The sequence below is a fragment of the Trachurus japonicus genome, chromosome 10 (genome assembly GCF_045865225.1).
Source record: "Trachurus japonicus isolate A0001 chromosome 10, Traja_1.0".
NCBI lineage: Eukaryota > Metazoa > Chordata > Actinopteri > Carangiformes > Carangidae > Trachurus > Trachurus japonicus.
The window spans coordinates 748,929-767,978 of record NC_140916.1 but is presented as its reverse complement, the minus strand read 5'-3'; the positions used below and the strand labels follow the sequence as shown (position 1 = coordinate 767,978).

The window sequence follows — 19,050 nt, the reverse complement described above, 5'->3', positions numbered from 1 at the left end:
AATTGGTTGTACCACCTGACAACATTAGTTATGACATGAAATATGCTAAAAAACATGCATTTTTATTTCAAATAGTAACGTGTTTTAGTCATCAGTCTCTATTTAAGTTCTTAAATAAAGACTTAAGGGGATATATTATGGAAATACAACTTTTTGAAGGCTCTTTAACATATTTTTGGGTGTTTGTTTTGCCTTCCGGCCCCCAAAATGCGAGAATTGACAAAAAAAAATCTGTAATTTGAAATCCATGTGGTTTTACAAGCTGTTTCCTCAGTTGTGGTGTGATGTAGTGTAGTGCAGTGATGTAACTAGGTTCAAAGGTTTTGTCTGAACCTTTTGTAAGTTATACAAGTCAACGGCCGTAGTAGGCTGTTCAGTGTCGTGGTTTCCTGTAAAACAGAGGGAGGGAGGAGATATTAAAATGAAAGTATTTAGTTCAGACGCCATTTTAAGACGAGAGAAGGAGTTAAGAGTGAAGCAGCTCTAGGTGAGTGTTAAACCAACGTTATTATTATTATTCACCGTTAAAGTCTGTGAGTCTCAGTCCCTGTGAAGTGAAGTGTGGAGGGAAGAAGAGTCAGAGTGAACTTGTGTCCAGACGGAGACACTGAGACTAAAGGAGGACAGCTACTTCCTGTTGTCTCAGCCTGTTGTGATGAACTGACATACAAAAAAAGAGACAAGGAAAGTAAAGAAGAGCAGAGTAAACTTTTACTTTTTTTTTTACTTTATTTGTTTATTTGGTCGGGACAATGCATATTAATGGACAGTGAGTGCTAGAGTACCCACAGTAAATACACCGGATTTAGCACATGTGCTAAATTACATCCGTAGTCCCCACAACAATACAACAAATTAACATAAAAAGTACATTTACATAGTTACAGGGTTAGACATGATTCTATATATAATCTGTATAGCTGGAATTAACATGATTCTTTGAAATATAAAAATATACAGTTGAGCTTGACATGATTCACTTTAAATATAAAAATATAAATCTATCTAAACCCGGGGTGTGTGTGTGTGTGTGTGTGTGTGTGTGTGTCATGCTGTACAATCATTCTACTGTAAAGCCGAGCATGTTCAGCCTGTGTAATAATGTTTCTGTAGAAGAGTGACCATGTTGTGTTATGAAGGGAGTTGTCCTCAGGGTGGCAGCAGAGGCTGGTTAGACTGGTTGACCTCTTGACCTGTATGTACGGTGGCCCTGAAGTGCAAAACACAACGGCAAATCAGACAACAACGGCAAAAGAGAAAACACAACACAAAAAGAGAAAACACAACGGCAAAAGAGAAAACACAACACAAAAAGAGAAAACACAACACAAAAAGAGAAAACACAACGACAAATTACTAAACAACGGCAAATCAGAAAACAGTGTATTTATGCATGTGGGGTGTCTGAGTATCTAAGTGTATGTTTACAGTTTTTCTCGATTGTTTACACACATTTTCTGAAAGCATGCCTCATACTCTCAGAACTCTACACACAAATCCAAAAACACACACACAATGGGCAAAACCCCTCACTGCTCCTGCAAAATGAAACTTTACATTCAAAACAATGTTATTTCTTCTCAAAATGCTATTTTAGTCTCAAATGACACAAACCATCATATGACGAGACATTTATAAGAACCAGTTGAACACTGATGTGCTCAGTGTAAAACACTAGGATGAATGGAAAACACTTCTACTCCATTCATCATAATGACTTAGGTTGGGTTTTTTTACTGTAACTACAGACAGTACATATATAAATGTGTTGTAAAATTTTAGAATATTGTTTTTATACTCAGAACACTCAAATACACAGAAACAAATGAAATGCGTGAAGACGCGACCGAGGTGGTCGTGTGACGATGCAGCCGTGCTGATCTGAAAAAAAAAAGAGTTGCTCGGGGTCAGCTGGTTTACGGCCGACCAATTTTGAAAGACTGAACACATAATTTTGATGGGATGAGACTAACATGTAGCTCAGCAGCACTGTGTAGTCAAAGACTTTGTTCTAGTCTGGGTTCGAATCCCTCTATCAACATGCAATTTTGGTGATCAATGCATTTTCTTTTGTCATCATCATTATGATCACTGCTATATATGTGTGTGTGTGTGTTTGTGTTGTGTGGCTTCTCTGTTTGGTTTCTCTCTCTTTGGTGCCAGTCCATCACTACCTGTTGCCCTTTATGCTAAAGCTCTGATTGCTAATTGTAAAACTGTGTGACAGGTGTTTACCCGTGTGATGAGTCAGTGTGCATAGTAGGGAAACTAACTTTATAATTTTGAATAACAGTGTGTTACTCGTGAAAACAAGAGATTTTCTTCATGAAAATTGAGCCAAATGCAGAGAATTGTGTGTAGTGTTTTGAAATAAGTGTGTTATAGAACTGCAAATTGAGTGTAAAGCAGGAATTTCTTGTAGTTTAGCAGATTTGGTTCAGGGGAGTTGGTGCATGAGTTAGATGTTGAGGCCATTGTGTCTCAAGCACCAAAAATGTTGTGTAAACAATCGAGAAAAACTGTAAGTAGACACGGCTTCCCCCGGACCAAGATGGCTGCCGCGTTGACGTATTCCACTCGAGGGTACCTACCTTTTCTGGTTTGGTTAATGTCGTTGTGTTATCTCTTTCTGTGTTGTGTTTTCTCTTTTGCTTTTGTGTTTTCTGATTTGCCGTTGTGTTTTCTCTTTTTGTGTTGTGTTTTCTCTTTTGCCGTTGTGTTTTCTCTTTTGCCGTTGTGTTTTCTCTTTTTGTGTTGTGTTTTCTCTTTTGCCGTTGTTGCCTGATTTGCCGTTGTGTTTTGCACTTCAGGGCCACCACATGTATGTCCGCCATATTGAAAACAGTAAAGAAACCTAAAACGTAGCTCCCGTCTCAGTCCATTCTTCTATAATATCGTAAGGATATTACATTTTGGCGACGAGCAGTGGCGTCATTTCAGTTTTAGACAAGGTATGGCAAGGACCAACCCCCGAAAATTTGTGCGCCTTGTAAATTGAAATGCAGCAATCTGGTGTGATTTGAGAGCAAAATCACGAAGCTTTCTCAATTATCACTATCAATTTTATGGATTGGATGATACTCACAATACCCCACACAAGGGTTCACAATATAACTTATTTTCTTTTACCAACAACAGAAGAATGAACCAAAATAGATAGACAAATGAATAGGCTATTTGAAGTTTATCCACTCCGTAAAAGGTGTCATTTCTTTTGTGTCAACAAATTATTGCCAACCTGAGTTTATTCACTGCTAATCTACAGTGCATGTTTCTACAGTAAGAACAGCAAAGTTTAACAGCAAAGTCAGAATGAACTTAATCTGGAAACAAATTAAAATTTTCACGAGAATTAAGTTGAATGAGTGATTCCTCCTGTTGCTGCTGTGATTCACTACATTCAGGTAGCCTAATGTCAGACAAATTAGAAGTTTTTGTCCTTTGTGACAAGATAAACAGCCTCCACACTCCACAGACAGCTGTCATTATCCTGTTCTTAACAAGATGACTGCAGCAGCTTCACAGTGTTTCTCAAATAAGAGCTTTCATTTTACTGTGCTCTAAGCACTGAAATATGACCAGTCTATGAATATGACTCATATTTAAAGGTGTACAGAAATGGCTGTTTGTCCTGTTTGTCGCGCCGAGTTGTCACAAGCTGCTGCACGAGTTTACCCGAGTAAGGAAAACAAATTTGATTGGTCTGACTTTGATTGGTGCGCCTGCATTATCCAATGCGAAAAAAAATACCACACTTTCATCCCAGATTTAATCAAAAATAGAATTTTGCACAAAGTTTGGGCTCCATCGTCTGATAGATGAGTTATTACACTAATGTTAAGACCCACAGTGGGCTCAAATTCAGTGTTATTTTCTGCACAGCTTTAAGCATGTGGAATAAGTGGTAGGCTAGCAGGCACCACTGGGAAGTCATGTTGATGGCTTTATAACTCACGAAGGTTCGCTCACTCCACATTCAGTCTGTCTGCAGCACATGGAGTTATACAGTCTATGAGTTATAGCTACATCTATGATGCAGCGGTGTGCACTCATACATGCGCTCTCACAGATATCAACAGGTGATCCTAGATGAAGCATCAAAGCCCTATGTCACCATTAACACCTGCATATCAGCAGGTGATTATAGATGAAGCATCAAAGCCCCATGTCACCATTAACACCTGCATATCAGCAGGTGATTATAGATGAAGCTGTAGTGGAAAAGCACCTTTACCGAGCCGAGCCATGCCGTGTCATTCCGTCAAAAGTGTAGTGGAAAAGCACCATTTGATTACAGTCTTGAGGAGGCCTTTCTAACCAAAGCGCTAAAATAGCAGCAGCTGAAGCAGACCATCTCTCAGCTGGGCTACAAATGTAAACTTCTAGTCTTTATATTTGGCAGTCTGGGACATACATAAGTTGGTTGTGAGGGGCCTTCAGATGGCCGGCCTCCATAAAAGAAGAGCTAAACAGTTGGCCAGGTACTGCTCAGTATCGGCTATTACTGGAATCAGTCTGGATGAGACTGTATTTTTTGTAACCTTGAATGATGTCTGCTTTCTATCTGACCTGTAGGTCATCATGTATGTAACTGTGTTCAGCTGCCCAGGCACTTTGTATCTGACCGACTCCTGTTGTCAACTGCACTGGCAGTATTTATGTCCCTCGTGCAAGAACCCCTGTACTTTCTTTTTATGTGGGCATGAATAAATATTTCAAATGTGTTACTTCTCTTGTCTGTGTGAGCTCACAGTCAGTGTTTCTGGTTTCCCTCTCAGACTGACTGAAGTCCTGAAGATGAATGTTAATGAGGAGGAAGAGGAGGACGGACCAGAGTCTCCAGGACCCACCTGTCCATCTCTGAAGAGTGACCAGTCCAGACGTGATCCTCCAGACTTCAGTCTTGAACCTGGACCTGGACCCTCCAGCTGGTCTGTGAAGAGTGACCGGTCCAGATTTGATCCTCCAAACTTCAGTCTTGGACCTGGACCTGGACCTGGACCTGGACCTGGACCTGGACTTGGACCTGGACCTGGACCTGGAGACTCCCGGTAAGAGACCTGCTCCAGCCTCTTTACCAGTGTTGAGTGTGTTGAGGTCCTGCAGCTCATAGTGACCGTGAGTCAACAGGAACTGGTTCTTGTGGTTGATCAGTGTCTTCATACTAACTGCTCAGGTCTCTTCATGTTTCTTCTGAACTGATCTGATGAAACAACATCTGGACTTTTTCCTCCTCCATGTTCTTCCTGTAGCTGATCAACATGAGCTTTAAAGGAATAGTTCACCAAAAAATGAAATGTAATTCAGTCATTAGTGACTGATGCTGATGAATACTCCAGTGTAGTTTTTTATTCCTCAAAGGTCATCTGGATATCCGGGAGGCCGGTTCCTAGTCCAACCTAAACTTTATATGAGAGTAATAGGACCCGACACAAAAACGTCCATAAAACTACACAACAACCATTTAATATTCCTCCACACTGCTCGTCCACTGCAATCCAAGTGTCCTGAAGGGAGATAGTCCAGAGTTTACTGGAAACTACCTCATTTAGGACATTTTTACAGCCTAAACTGTCCTGGATTGAACTTGACTGGAGCGCGCTCTGACGTTCAGGCGACGCACGCGTGCATCATGCCCAACACAAACAGGTCCATAAAACTACACAAAAACGTTGAAATATTCCTCAACCCCCATGTCAGACGTTACGATCGCGCACCCCCCGGCTGTCGAAGCTTCGATTTTGATCGATTTTATGTCCGCGATTATTCAATGATCAAAATATGATAATTGGGACAGCCCTACTGGAAACAACGTCATTGAGGCAAGTTCGGTCACGTCCGCGTGCGTCGTCTGAACGTGAGAGCACGCACCAGGCAAATTCAATCCAGGACTGTTGAGGCTGTAAAAATGTCCTAAGTGAGGTTGTTTCCAGTAAACTCTGGACTATCTCCCTTCAGGACACTTGGATTGCAGTGGACGAGCAGTGTGGAGGAAGATTAAATGGTTTTTGTGTAGTTTTATGAACGGTTTTGTGTCCGGCGCTGACTCTTGTATAAAGGTTTCGTTGGACTACGAACCGGCCTCCCGGGTCTCCAGATGCAGTTTGAGGAATAAAAAACTACTCCGGAGTATTCATCAGCATGAGGGTGAGTCCCCCCGCAGTGAAACAAAAACACTATAGAAAACAGAAAATTACAGCGTAAGTTTAACCCATGGTCTAACACACTGTGACACTGAGTTAGACCCCCCCCCCCTCGAGAGACAAAGTCTGCTAACCGCTAGCTTCTCTAGTTGTAGCAACTTTAGCAATGACCACACCATAAGAAACAGTGCAGTCTATTTATCCACGTGCAACCGATCAAAAAGCCACTTATAGCCACAAATAATGCTCAGAACAGCACCAAATGTCATCAACAGTACAAACAGGGTCCCATCCCATAATGCGAGGCATCAAACATCTGTTAGCTTTGCCTGGTTTCTATTGAAAAGAGACCAAAACAACTCACGCACTCTTCTCCAGTTATACGCTAGTGTTAGTCCCGATTCTGTGTATTGGAAGCCCAAGAATAAAGGTAAAGGTACTTTATTTGTCACATATACAGCTAGTACAGTGAAATTCTTTCTCTGCATTTAACCCATCCCTGAGGAGCAGTGGGCAGCCACGGTGCAGCGCCCGGGGACCAACTCCAGATTATGAGCCAGTGCCTTTGGTCAGGGGCACTGACTGGAGGATTAGCTAGCTGGCATGTTTTTAGTGGTGGGGGAAACCGGAGCACCCGGAGGAAACCCACGCAGACACGGGGAGAACATGCAAACTCCACACAGAAAGGACCTGGGCGGCCGGGGATTCGAACCCAGGACCTTCTTGCTGTGAGGCAACAGTGCTAACCACTGTGCCACCGTGCCGCCAAATAAACCAGAGAAGTCTTTCGTACAAAAGTAGTAGAGTTTACTCAGGTCACAGATAAAGTACATCAGCGCTGGACTCAGAGTGACAGAGCTCTCGCAGGATCTCTGTCAGGAGTGAGTCCAGCGCTGATATACTTTATTTACAAAACAACTCACCCACTCTCCTCCAGTTATACGCTATGCAGCAACTTTCCGTGTCCAGCATAGGGTCCAGGCACTGACAACACACGTCTGAGTCCGACTGGCAGCACAGACATCTGGTTTCAGTGGCCACCGACAGGCAGTGACCACCACACTGACCACTTGATTCCCCCAGGTCCAGCACATAGACTCCACCGGCTCTCTCCCTCTTTCACTTTTCTTCTCCATTTCCTTCAGCCTAAACTCGGTCTCAAACTGATAGTGCTGCCCATCGAAATTAAACCAGTCGTTGTTGTTCTCAAACTCCATAAACTCAGCCGTGTTGTCCCTTCTGTGATGTCTGCTTCACTATGTTACAAACAGTCTCTTCCGGTAACGAACGTCATCCTGATCGCACGTGTGACGTCACGTCTAATCTCGCACTTGTTTACATGATTCTCTCCCGCAAATATATAAAGTTAGAAATTCCATTCATTTCCCTGTGAACACTCGATAATAACTTTTAGAAACTGATAGGCAAGATACATAGGAACTTTGGCTGCATTATATGGAGTAATACACACACATTTTCATCCTTGAGCTGCGGGACTCTACTTCACTCGGTAATCGCCTCCACGCCAGCGGACTACCTGTAACCATGGCAGTAACAAGCAGACATCACAGAAGGGACAACACGGCTGAGTTTATGGAGTTTGAGAACAATGACGACTGGTTTCATTTTGATGGGCGCCACTACCACTTTGAGACCGAGTTTACTGAAGACGAGCTGAAGGAAATGGAGTAGAAAAGTGAAAGAGGGAGAGAGCCGGTGGAGTCTATGTGCTGGAAATGGAGGAATCAAGTGGTCAGTGTGGTCACTGCCTGCCAGTGGCCGCTGAAACCAGATGTTTGTGCTGAAACCAGATGTTTGTGCTGCAAGTCAGACTCGGACATGTTTTGTCAGTGCCTGGACTCTATGCTGGACACGGAAAGTTGCTGCATAGCGTATAACTGGAGGAGAGTGGGTGAGTTGTTTTGGTCTCTTTTCAATAGAAACGAGGCAAAGCTAACAGGTGTTTGATGCCTCGTATTATGGGATGGGACCCTGTTTGTACTGTTGATGACGTTTGGTGCTGTTCTGAGCATTATTTGTGGCTGTAAGTGGCTTTTTGATCGGTGGCTGGTGGATCCGTATACTGCGCTGTTTGTTATGGTGCAGTCTTTGCTAAAGTTGCTACAACTAGAGAAGCTAGCGGTTAGCAGACTTCATCTCTCAAGGGGGGGTCTAACTCGGTGTTACGGTGCGTTGGACCATGGGTTAAACCTATGCCGGAATATCCCTTTAAAGTAGAGTTAATGTAATAGTAACTTAGTCTACTACAGACACCAGCTGGTCTAAGATCCAAGTCAATCGTCCCTCTACTTTCTCTCTCTCTGCTCCTCTGCTTACTGAAGCCCCACCCACTTACGGTGGTTAACCAATCAGAGCACAGATGTGGAGCTGTGACATGTTGTTGATCCAGAAATGTCTTGACAGGAGGAAGAGGAGTGGTGTCTCTGTGGACCAGCAGCTGTCCTGCTGTGGTCTCTGTCAGGACGTCCTGAAGGATCCAGTCTCCACCAGCTGTGGACACTGGTTCTGCAGACAGTGCTTCACCTCAGACTGGGACCAGTCTGGTTCTTCAGGACCCCCCTCCTGCCCCCAGTGTGGAAAAAGACCCAGAACCAGAGGTGGACTACAGACAGCCAATCAGAGCAGCTGTGGACAAAGTGAGACTGAACATCTGTCTGCTGATGTGGTCATTTGTTGTTTTCTCCAGAGTCATTGTTCCATCACACAGCACTGACATTTAAGATGATGATTCAAACCTTCTCTTTGTTGTCTGTAGTTTTTCTGTAGCTGATGAAAATAATCTGATCAGATTGTCAGACTCTCTGTCTTCAGTCTGACTCTGTCTCTTGTCTCTCAGCAGATGGTGGTCTGCAAGAGGTTTTAGATCAACATAAGATCAGTCTGAGGAGCAGATGTGAACGAGTGACTGAAGGAACTGAGGGAACAGGAAGTGGAATAGGAAGTGAAACCCTCCTCAACAGGATCTACACTGAGCTCTACATCACAGAGGGACAGAGTGAAGAGGTTAATACCCAACATGAGGTGAGACAGCTGGAGACAACGTCCAAGAAGAAGACCCTCCATGAGACTACAATCAAGTGCAACGACATCTTTAAAGACTTACCTGTCCAACAGAGAGAGGACGTCTCTACGGTCTCACCTGTCCAACAGAGAGAGGACGTCTCTACGGTCTCACCTGTCCAACGGAGAGAGGACGTCTCTACGGTCTCACCTGTCCAACAGAGAGAGGACGTCTCTACGGTCTCACCCGTCCAACGGAGAGAGGACGTCTCTACGGTCTCACCTGTCCAACAGAGAGAGGACGTCTCTACGGTCTCACCTGTCCAACAGAGAGAGGACGTCTCTACGGTCTCACCTGTCCAACAGAGAGAGGACGTCTCTACGGTCTCACCTGTCCAACAGAGAGAGGACGTCTCTACGGTCTCACCTGTCCAACGGAGAGAGGACGTCTCTACGGTCTCACCTGTCCAACGGAGAGAGGACGTCTCTACGGTCTCACCTGTCCAACAGAGAGAGGACGTCTCTACGGTCTCACCTGTCCAACAGAGAGAGGACGTCTCTACGGTCTCACCTGTCCAACAGAGAGAGGACGTCTCTACGGTCTCGTCTGTCCACCAGAGACCCATCAGAGTGGTTCTGACCAACGGCGTCGCTGGCGTTGGAAAAACCTTCTCGGTGCAGAAGTTCACTCTGGACTGGGCCGAGGGCTTGGAGAACCAAGATGTCAGTCTGCTGGTTCTGCTTTCGTTCAGGGAGCTGAACCTGATCAGAGATCAGCGGTTGAGTCTTCTCAGGCTGCTCCATGTTTTCCATCCAACATTACAGAAGGTCACAGCAGAGCAGCTGGCTGTCTGTAAACTCCTCTTCATCTTTGACGGCCTGGATGAAAGCCGACTGTCACTGGACTTCAACAACAGGGAGGTTGTGTCTGATGTCACACAGACGTCATCAGTCAACGTGCTGCTAACAAACCTCATCCGGGGGAATCTGCTTCCCTCGGCTCTGGTCTGGATCACCTCCAGACCTGCAGCAGCCAATCAGATCCCTCCTACATGTGTCGACAGGGTAACAGAGGTCCGAGGCTTCACTGACGCCCAGATGGAGGAGTACTGCAGGAGGAGGTCCAGTGATGAAGATCTGTCCAGAAGAATCATCTCACACATCAAGACGTCCAGGAGCCTCCACATCATGTGTCAAGTCCCAGTCTTCTGCTGGATCAGTGCTACAGTTCTGGAGCACATGTTGACCACAGACCAGAGAGGAGAGCTGCCCAAGACCACGACGGACCTGTTCTCACACTTCCTGCTGGTCCAGACAAAGAGGAAGAAGAACAAGTACGGTGGAGGACATGAGACGAGTCCACAGGAGCTGACGGAGGCCGACAGGGAAGTTCTTCTGAAGCTGGGGAGGCTGGCGTTTGAACAGCTGGAGGAAGGAAACATCATGTTCTACCAAGAAGACCTGGAGCAGTGTGGTCTGGATGTCACAGAGGCCTTGGTGAACTCAGGACTCTGTACTGAGATCTTCAAAAGAGAGAGTGTGATCTTCCAGAAAACAGTCTACTGCTTTGTTCATCTGAGTGTTCAGGAGTTTCTGGCTGCAGTCTACATACTCAACTGTTTCACCAACAGGAACACACAGGTCCTCAAGAAGTTCCTGAGAATAGACTACAAAGAGAGAGAGAAGAGCACAATGCCTTCTTCTCATGGATTCAATGCGAGCAGTCATCTGTCAATCATCAACAGCCATCCACAGATCAATAACAGTCATCCACTGACCAATAACAGTCATCCATTGATCAACAACAGTCATCCACAGATCATCAACAGTCATCCACAAGTCAACGACAGTCATCCATGGATCAATAACAGTCATCCACAGATCATCAACAGTCATCCACAAGTCAACAACAGTCATCCATGGATCAATAACAGTCATCCACAGATCATCAACAGTCATCCACAAGTCAACAACAGTCATCCATGGATCAATAACAGTCATCCACAGATCAACAACAGTCATCTACAGATCAATAACAGTCATCCACAAGTCAACAACAGTCATCCATGGATCAACAACAGTCATCCACAGATCATCAACAGTCATCCACAAGTCAACGACAGTCATCCATGGATCAATAACAGTCATCCACAGATCATCAACAGTCATCCACAAGTCAACAACAGTCATCCATGGATCAATAACAGTCATCCACAGATCAACAACAGTCATCTACAGATCAATAACAGTCATCCACAAGTCAACAACAGTCATCCATGGATCAATAACAGTCATCCACAAGTCAACAACAGTCATCCATGGATCAATAACAGTCATCCATGGATCAATAACAGTCATCCATGGATCAATAACAGTCATCCACAGATCAACAACAGTCATCTACAGATCAATAACAGTCATCCACAGATCAATAACAGTTATCCACCCCTGGATGTCTTCCTGTGGAGAGCCATGCAGAAATCCCTCTGCAGTAGAAACGGTCACCTGGACCTGTTTGTTCGCTTCCTTCATGGCCTCTCTCTGGAGTCCAACCAGAGGCTGTTAGGAGGTCTGCTGGGTCAGACAGACAACAGTCCAGAAACCATCCAGAGAACCATCAACAACCTCAAGGGGATGAAGAGTGATGACATCTCTCCTGACAGAAGCATCAACATCTTCCACTGTCTGACGGAGATGAAGGACCAGTCAGTTCATCAGAAGATCCAACAGTTCCTGGAGTCAGAGAACAGATCATGGAAGAAACTCTCTGAGATCCAGTGTTCAGCTCTGGCCTACATGCTGCAGATGTCAGAGCAGGTTCTGGACCAGTTGGACCTGAACAAGTACAAGACATCACCGGAGGGACGACAGAGACTGATCCCAGCTGTGAGGAACTGCAGGAAGGCTCGGTGAGTCCAGACATGATCAATAACACACACACACACACGCACATACAGTTTGACGTTTCTCCAGTTTCAGGTCAGTTGTGTTTTTTCTCCAGATGTTTTAACACTGAGTTTTAAACATGCAGATGTTTCAGTTGGAGCTTCAAGCTGAAGATTAAAGTCAAACAAAGATGGACATGAACAATGTGCAGGTCTGACAGAGTGATGAGGGTCAGGGCTGGGTATTGATCACTGATCAGCTGAATCCATCTGATCTCTGATTCACTTTGATTCCTGATTCAACATCCTGATTGTGTTTTAGATTTCAGTCCCAACTCCAGTTTGACTTGGACATGAATGAGACGCTCAGAGAACTGATGCTGTGACCTGGTGCATTATTAAAACCATGAATGTTGACATGATGAATGGAGCCAAAGCAGATGTAGCAGCAGCAGCAGCTCCACTGTGTGTCAACAGTCACAGCTTCTTCACATCCTGCACATAGATCTGCTTCCATTCAGCTCCACACAGTTTCTACCTGACTGGACACCTTGATTTTCTTTGACTTAATTTCATGTTTGGAGAAAATCAATATGTGTGAGCGTTGTTCAGGTGACACCTGCAGCTCTACACCTGAGCTCACCTGACCACATCTACCTGTGCCGGCCGCAGGAGCCTGGATTAAACATCCATCTGGGCTTTGATGAATGGATGTTGGATGATTCAAGAGGAGGTGGATCTGAATCTGAATGGGTTTTTCCAGCCCAGCCCTGATGAGGATTATTGTTTCATGTCCAACACAAAGAGAGAAGATGAACTGAACCAGAGTGTGAAGAGCACATGTTGATCACATGATGACATGTTGTGTGTGTTTAGTACAAATTGTCTGATTTTACTCTCACACATTTTGTTTCTTCTCTAATCACAGACTTGTTCGTTGTGGACTCTCAGATATTCACTGTGAAGTCGTTGCCTCAGCTCTGAAGTCCAGCCCCTCCCACCTGAGACACCTGGACCTGAGTCAGAACATCCTGGCTGATTCATCAGTGAAGCTTCTGTGTGCTGGACTGGAGAGTCCAAACTGTAGACTGGAGACTCTGAGGTGAGTTCACTGACTGTAGCTGTTGTAGTTGTTTGAAGCTTCAGCTTCTCATTGGTTCATACATGTCAGGATTTGTGTGTGAGGATTTTTCTCAAGAAGCTGAAGAGAGAAAACAGTTGAGATGAGTCCAGAGAGAAGAAGGTGAGAGCAGTCGTAGTGTTTGTGATTCAGAGCAGCAGAGAACGAGCTCAGCTTCTACAACTGTTGTTTTCAACTCAGACACTTGTTGTCGAACCAACGTGCAGCACTGATCTGAGAGCAGATGTTGAGTTGTGGTCAGAAACACAGCAGCTGGTGGATGTTGTGGATGTACGTTTCTATGATTTCAGTAGTTTTCATAGTTACGAATAGATTACGGCAGAGCGATAGATATACGTAACAGAGTGGCGACACTCCCTTAGGAGTCCGGCGGGCCAACTTCCGGGTTATGGAGCCCTCAATAGTTCCAAACATTCCTCCCGTGGTGCTGGACCACGTCTGTTTCTATGGCTGCACAGCAAGAAAATACTGAGCTACGTTGATGAAATACCGACCAATTTTAAGGCATAAAGTGGTAATAATCTTTCCCAAGTACAGTAACCATGTTGACTTAACAAAATAAAAATTATAAGACTGATCGGTTCATTGAAAAACATTTATTTATTTACGTAATTGTGGCGATTTCAGTACGTAGCCCAGAAGCAGCCCTGCTCACTTTACATTCAAACAAACTAATGCCACTGCCACAGTTGTTAAATTTCATCAATGAGACCAACATTAATCTCTTAAAAATAATTTAACCAGCCAGCAGTAAACCTCTAAAAGCATGTGGATACGTTACTTGGCTCGTTTTCTCCTCCGGGAGGACGGACGGTCGGCCCCGCCGGCAGATCACCTCAGTAGAGCGGCTGCTGCTGCTGTGACAGCCGCTGCCCCTGGTCCCCGGTCGGGGCTCACACAGACTCTGCACTTCTCCCAGAACAAACATCGGTGCAAGTTCCTAACAAACGTTATGAACTGACCACAGACTCTGGATTAAACGGTGACTTTCTTGCATGAAAAAAATATTAAAACTGTGACGTGTTGACAGCGATAAAGCCAGGTTTTGGCAGCTTTACTGCTATGGCTTGGTTGCCGCGAAATGGCGATATCGATGCTAATTTCTGTTAGGCCGTCTATGAGGTTTTGCATTATACGTTAGCATTAAGCTAACAGGCTTCATGTTTAGTTGTGATACTGGCTGTGTGTGTTTTGAACGTTGTTTCAAACTGTGTGGGTTTGATTTAACATCTTGAATGCTTAAATATATATATTCCCGCTTAATATATCTCTTTACTCCTCTTCTTATGCCATTTTTACTGTAGGGCAGGCTAATCTTCACTGAGGGTAACCCTAACTGGACCTTTGTGAAAACTGCAGCTGCTTCCAGAAAGAAAACCAGCAAAGTGGTTGAGAAAGAAAGACAAAACAAGAGAAACAACATAGTCATTCCATATGTGTCTGGAGTATCAGAAAAACTCAGGAGGATTTTTAACAAACACCGTATCCCTGTGTATTTCAAACCCAGCAACACACTCAGACAGAGACTGGTACATCCCAAGGACAGAACACCACACACCCACAAAAGCAATCTGGTGTATGCAGTCCAATGCAACGAGGAATGCAAAGACCTCTACATTGGAGAAACAAAACAACCACTGCATAAACGCATGGCCCAACACAGGAGAGCTAACTCCTCAGGCCTGGACTCTGCTGTCCATTTACATCTCAAGGAGAAAGCCCACTCCTTTGAGGACAGCAATGTCCAAATCCTAGACAGAGAGGACAGATGGTTCGAAAGAGGAGTTAAAGAAGCCATTTTTGTAAAAGTAGAGAAACCATCCCTCAACAGGGGAGGTGGCCTGAGACACCACCTATCTCCAATTTACAATGCTGCCCTTTCATCCCTTCCCAGGAGATTCAACAATCTAGCCTCAAAGAACAACAACTGTTCACAAATGGCAAGTGACTCCAACGACTGTCGTTATAACACAATAGGGCACTAACGAAGTCCAAACCAACTTTCCATCAAAGGCAGTCATTTAAACGACTGTCGTTGGCACTTGGAGCACAAAAGGGAACCAGTGACATCATCACCCTTGTGAACGCCCACACAAGGGGTTAAAGCAGAAGTAAGTGATATATTTGTGTTAATATAAGTCTTAAATAGTTATATCTTCCGACAGCAATCACTTACATAGAGTGTTTGGTCTGAAATACGGGTCTGTCAGTCACTCTGCTCTGCTCTGAGCTGAAGAGAAAACATTTATCGTATCCTACAGTTTTTATCCAATGACGAGAGAGAACGGCATGCAGGGCTGTGTGTGCAGCCAAGGAACGCCGTGAATGTGGCGACGTAGGGACGAGGACTGTTATGGTGCGTTCAAGGAAACTCGTATTTTTCCGAACGTGAAGTGGTACCAGTTCGATCTGGTACGAGTTCACCGGTCAGAAGTTACGAGTGGCCGTTATAGTGACTTTCACCGGTAAAACAGGTCGGAAAAACACGAGTGGGTTGCCTGAAACGCTACAAAGTTGTAAGTTGTGACTTGAAGCTGTAATTTACGATTTCAAAAGCCTGCCTGGAACGCAGCATTAGCGAAAACGACCGGACCACTTACTTCTGCTTTAAATAGTGAGTCTCCACACCAGATAGTTGGACCAGTCCCAGCCTGGTCAGATGCTACATGAACTGATGAAGGTGAAACGTCTTCCTAGACAAATAACTAAGTCCAGTTGCTTTCGATTTAACCTCCTTTGAAACACTCTGTTATATCTATCGCTCTGGGTTACAGCAGCCAATCGGCACTGAGCAACAAGCGACTGACGGCCAGAGAGTTGGGATTTCTCATCTCGAGCGACAGAGCGAAAAACCGTTCCGTCGCTCGGTTGCTGTCGCTCGGAGCCCCAGCGATTTGTCGCTCAGTCGCTCGTTTGCATTGACTTAATATGGAAACTTGTCGGCAGTGAGAAAAATAAAAGGTCTGGTGTGAACGCACCTTGAAGCTTCTTCAGCTCTGAACAGATGATGAGACACTGAACGCTGTCAACAAGGAGCTTTGTCGTCAACTCACTGCTTTTATAAAAAAGAAAGAAAGATCGTCGGTCGTCCTGTCAGGATGGAGGCACGAGCCAAAAAAAAAAGATTGTTCACGAGTCCCAAAGCATGAGTCCAAGTCGAGTCTGAAGTCTCTGTGTGTGCTACTTAAGTGACTCGAGTTCGAGTCCCCATCTCTGCAAGTTAGTGACATGAAATGGTACAAATATAAATCTGTCTAAAATAATCAGAATCTCTAAACCAGAGAGTTGTAGTCAGTGTTTATTCCAACAGGTATTGATCAGATATTGATTGTATATTGACAGACTGAGCTGAGGTCAGCAGCAGCCGATGAATCTGTGCTGACCTGTGGATGATGTGTAGAAGGCCACATGATGAAGATCCACAGGAAGACAAGGACAAAGTCCCTCTATTGATTATTGATCAGGACTCATCTGGTTATTGATCACGACATCTGACACATCTGATCAGTTATCAATGAATTAATCTTCTGCTTTTATTCTTTATTCAGATTGGAGCTCTGCTGTTTGTCAGAGATCAGCTGTTCTTCTCTGGTCTCAGCTCTGAAGTCCAACCCCTCCCACCTGAGACACCTGAGACACCTGGACCTGAGCTCCAACAAGCTGCAGGATTCAGGAGTGAAGGATCTGAGTGGTTTTCTGGAGAGTCCAGACTGTCGACTGGAGACTCTGAGGTCAGTTCACTGACTGTTGCTGTTATAGATCTTAGATATTTGATCCACAACTGAACCTGATTGATCTTCACTCAGAACTTGAATCATTGACTTTGATTGAATTGATTAATGACATTTGAAATAGTGGTTGTTGAATATTTGCAGTTGTTGTTGTGTGAGAATGATTCTTCAGTTTCAGCTCATTTCACTCAGTGGTCATGAATAATGTCTGTTCACTTCAGTTCAACCTTCACACACACTCGTATTTCTCTCAGTCAGACGACTCATGTTTTCTAAAAACTCTGGAGAAAATGTCCAGTATCAGCTCATCAACTCACTTCATCTCTATCACAACAATGTGCACAAGATCCTCACAACTCATGTTTGGACAAAGACACTGAAATTCACCTGTTGAAGAAAAAACTGTTCTTCATGATCATCAGTGAATTAATCTTCTTCTTTTATTCTTTATTCAGATTGGAGAACTGCAGGTTGTCAGAGATCAGCTGTTCTTCTCTGGTCTCAGCTCTGAAGTCCAACCCCTCCCACCTGAGAGAACTGGACCTGAGCTACAACTACCTGAAGTCTTCAGACGTGAAGGATCTGGATGATCTAGTGGAGAGTCCAGACTGTAGACTGGAGACTGTGAGGTCAGTAGGGGGGCGGAGTCAGTCTGTGCTGCTTTCAGCACTATTGGACTAAAGTCAGTGTGAGACAATAACAGAGACAACAGTCAGCCAATCAGAGCAGAGAGAGACAACAGTCAGCCAATCAGAGCAGAGAGAGAGACAACAGTCAGCCAATCAGAGCAGAGAGACAACAGTCAGCCAATCAGAGCAGAGAGAGAGACAACAGTCAGCCAATCAGAGCAGAGAGACAACAGTCAGCCAATCAGAGCAGAGAGAGAGACAACAGTCAGCCAATCAGAGCAGAGAGAGACAACAGTCAGCCAATCAGAGCAGAGAGAGAGAGACAACAGTCAGCCAATCAGAGCAGAGAGACAACAGTCAGCCAATCAGAGCAGAGAGAGAGACAACAGCCAGCCAATCAGAGCAGAGAGAGAGACAACAGCCAGCCAATCAGAGCAGAGAGAGACAACAGTCAGCCAATCAGAGCAGAGAAAGAGACAACAGTCAGCCAATCAGAGCAGAGAGAGAGACAACAGTCAGCCAATCAGAGCAGAGAGAGAGAGACAACAGTCAGCCAATCAGAGAAGGGAGAGAGACAACAGTCAGCCAATCAGAGCAGAGAGAGACAACAGTCAGCCAATCAGAGCAGAGAGAGAGAGACAACAGTCAGCCAATCAGAGCAGAGAGACAACAGTCAGCCAATCAGAGCAGAGAGAGAGACAACAGCCAGCCAATCAGAGCAGAGAGAGAGACAACAGCCAGCCAATCAGAGCAGAGAGAGACAACAGTCAGCCAATCAGAGCAGAGAGAGACAACAGTCAGCCAATCAGAGCAGAGAGAGACAACAGTCAGCCAATCAGAGCAGAGAAAGAGACAACAGTCAGCCAATCAGAGCAGAGAGAGAGACAACAGTCAGCCAATCAGAGCAGAGAGAGAGAGACAACAGTCAGCCAATCAGAGAAGGGAGAGAGACAACAGTCAGCCAATCAGAGCAGAGAGAGAGAGACAACAGTCAGCCAATCAGAGAAGGGAGAGAGACAACCACTGATCCATCACCTCTGTCCTCTGCTTCTCTTCTCAGATGGGACCTTCTGAACCTCCCTCACTGATCTGATCTGAGAGCAGCTCCACTGTCTCTCTCAGAGTCCAGTCCACCATCCTCCCTGTGTGTTCTGGACCTGACAGAGATCATCACTGACTCTGGACTCATCTGATCCTCTACCTCTCTCCTGCTCCACCACCTCTCTCCTCCTTCTCCTCCTCTACCTCTCTCCTCCTTCTCCTTCTCCTCCTCTACCTCTCTCCTCCTTCTCCTCCTCCTCTACCACTCTCCTCCTCCTCTACCTCTCTCCTCCTCCTCTACCACTCTCCTCCTCCTCTACCTCTCTCCTCCTCCTCCTCCTCTACCACTCTCCTCCTCCTCTACCTCTCTCCTTCTCCTCCTCTTCCTCCTTTTCTTCCTCTTCCTCTTCCACCTCTCTCCTCCTCCTCCTCTACCTCTCTCCTCCTTCTCCTCCTCTA

The 19,050-nt window shown here is 45.1% G+C and overlaps 2 protein-coding genes across 2 annotated transcripts in view; both read left to right on the top strand.

The window, feature by feature from the left end:
- The window catches only part of LOC146979224 (protein NLRC3-like), a 331,528-nt gene that overhangs the window by 234,223 nt on the left and 78,255 nt on the right, over positions 1-19,050 (top strand). The window contains exon 4 of the mRNA XM_085788893.1: positions 16,739-16,921. Within this exon, the coding sequence (XP_085645019.1) occupies positions 16,739-16,921 (183 nt within the window). The remainder of the gene's footprint in view (positions 1-16,738; positions 16,922-19,050) is intronic.
- Positions 4,696-13,033, top strand: LOC146979228 (uncharacterized). Its single transcript, XM_085788803.1, has 5 exons — positions 4,696-5,051; positions 8,568-8,800; positions 9,001-9,584; positions 9,711-11,013; positions 12,978-13,033. Exons 1-5 carry the CDS (start codon positions 4,720-4,722, stop codon positions 13,031-13,033), a joined length of 2,508 nt encoding a protein of 835 aa, XP_085644929.1. The 5' UTR covers positions 4,696-4,719.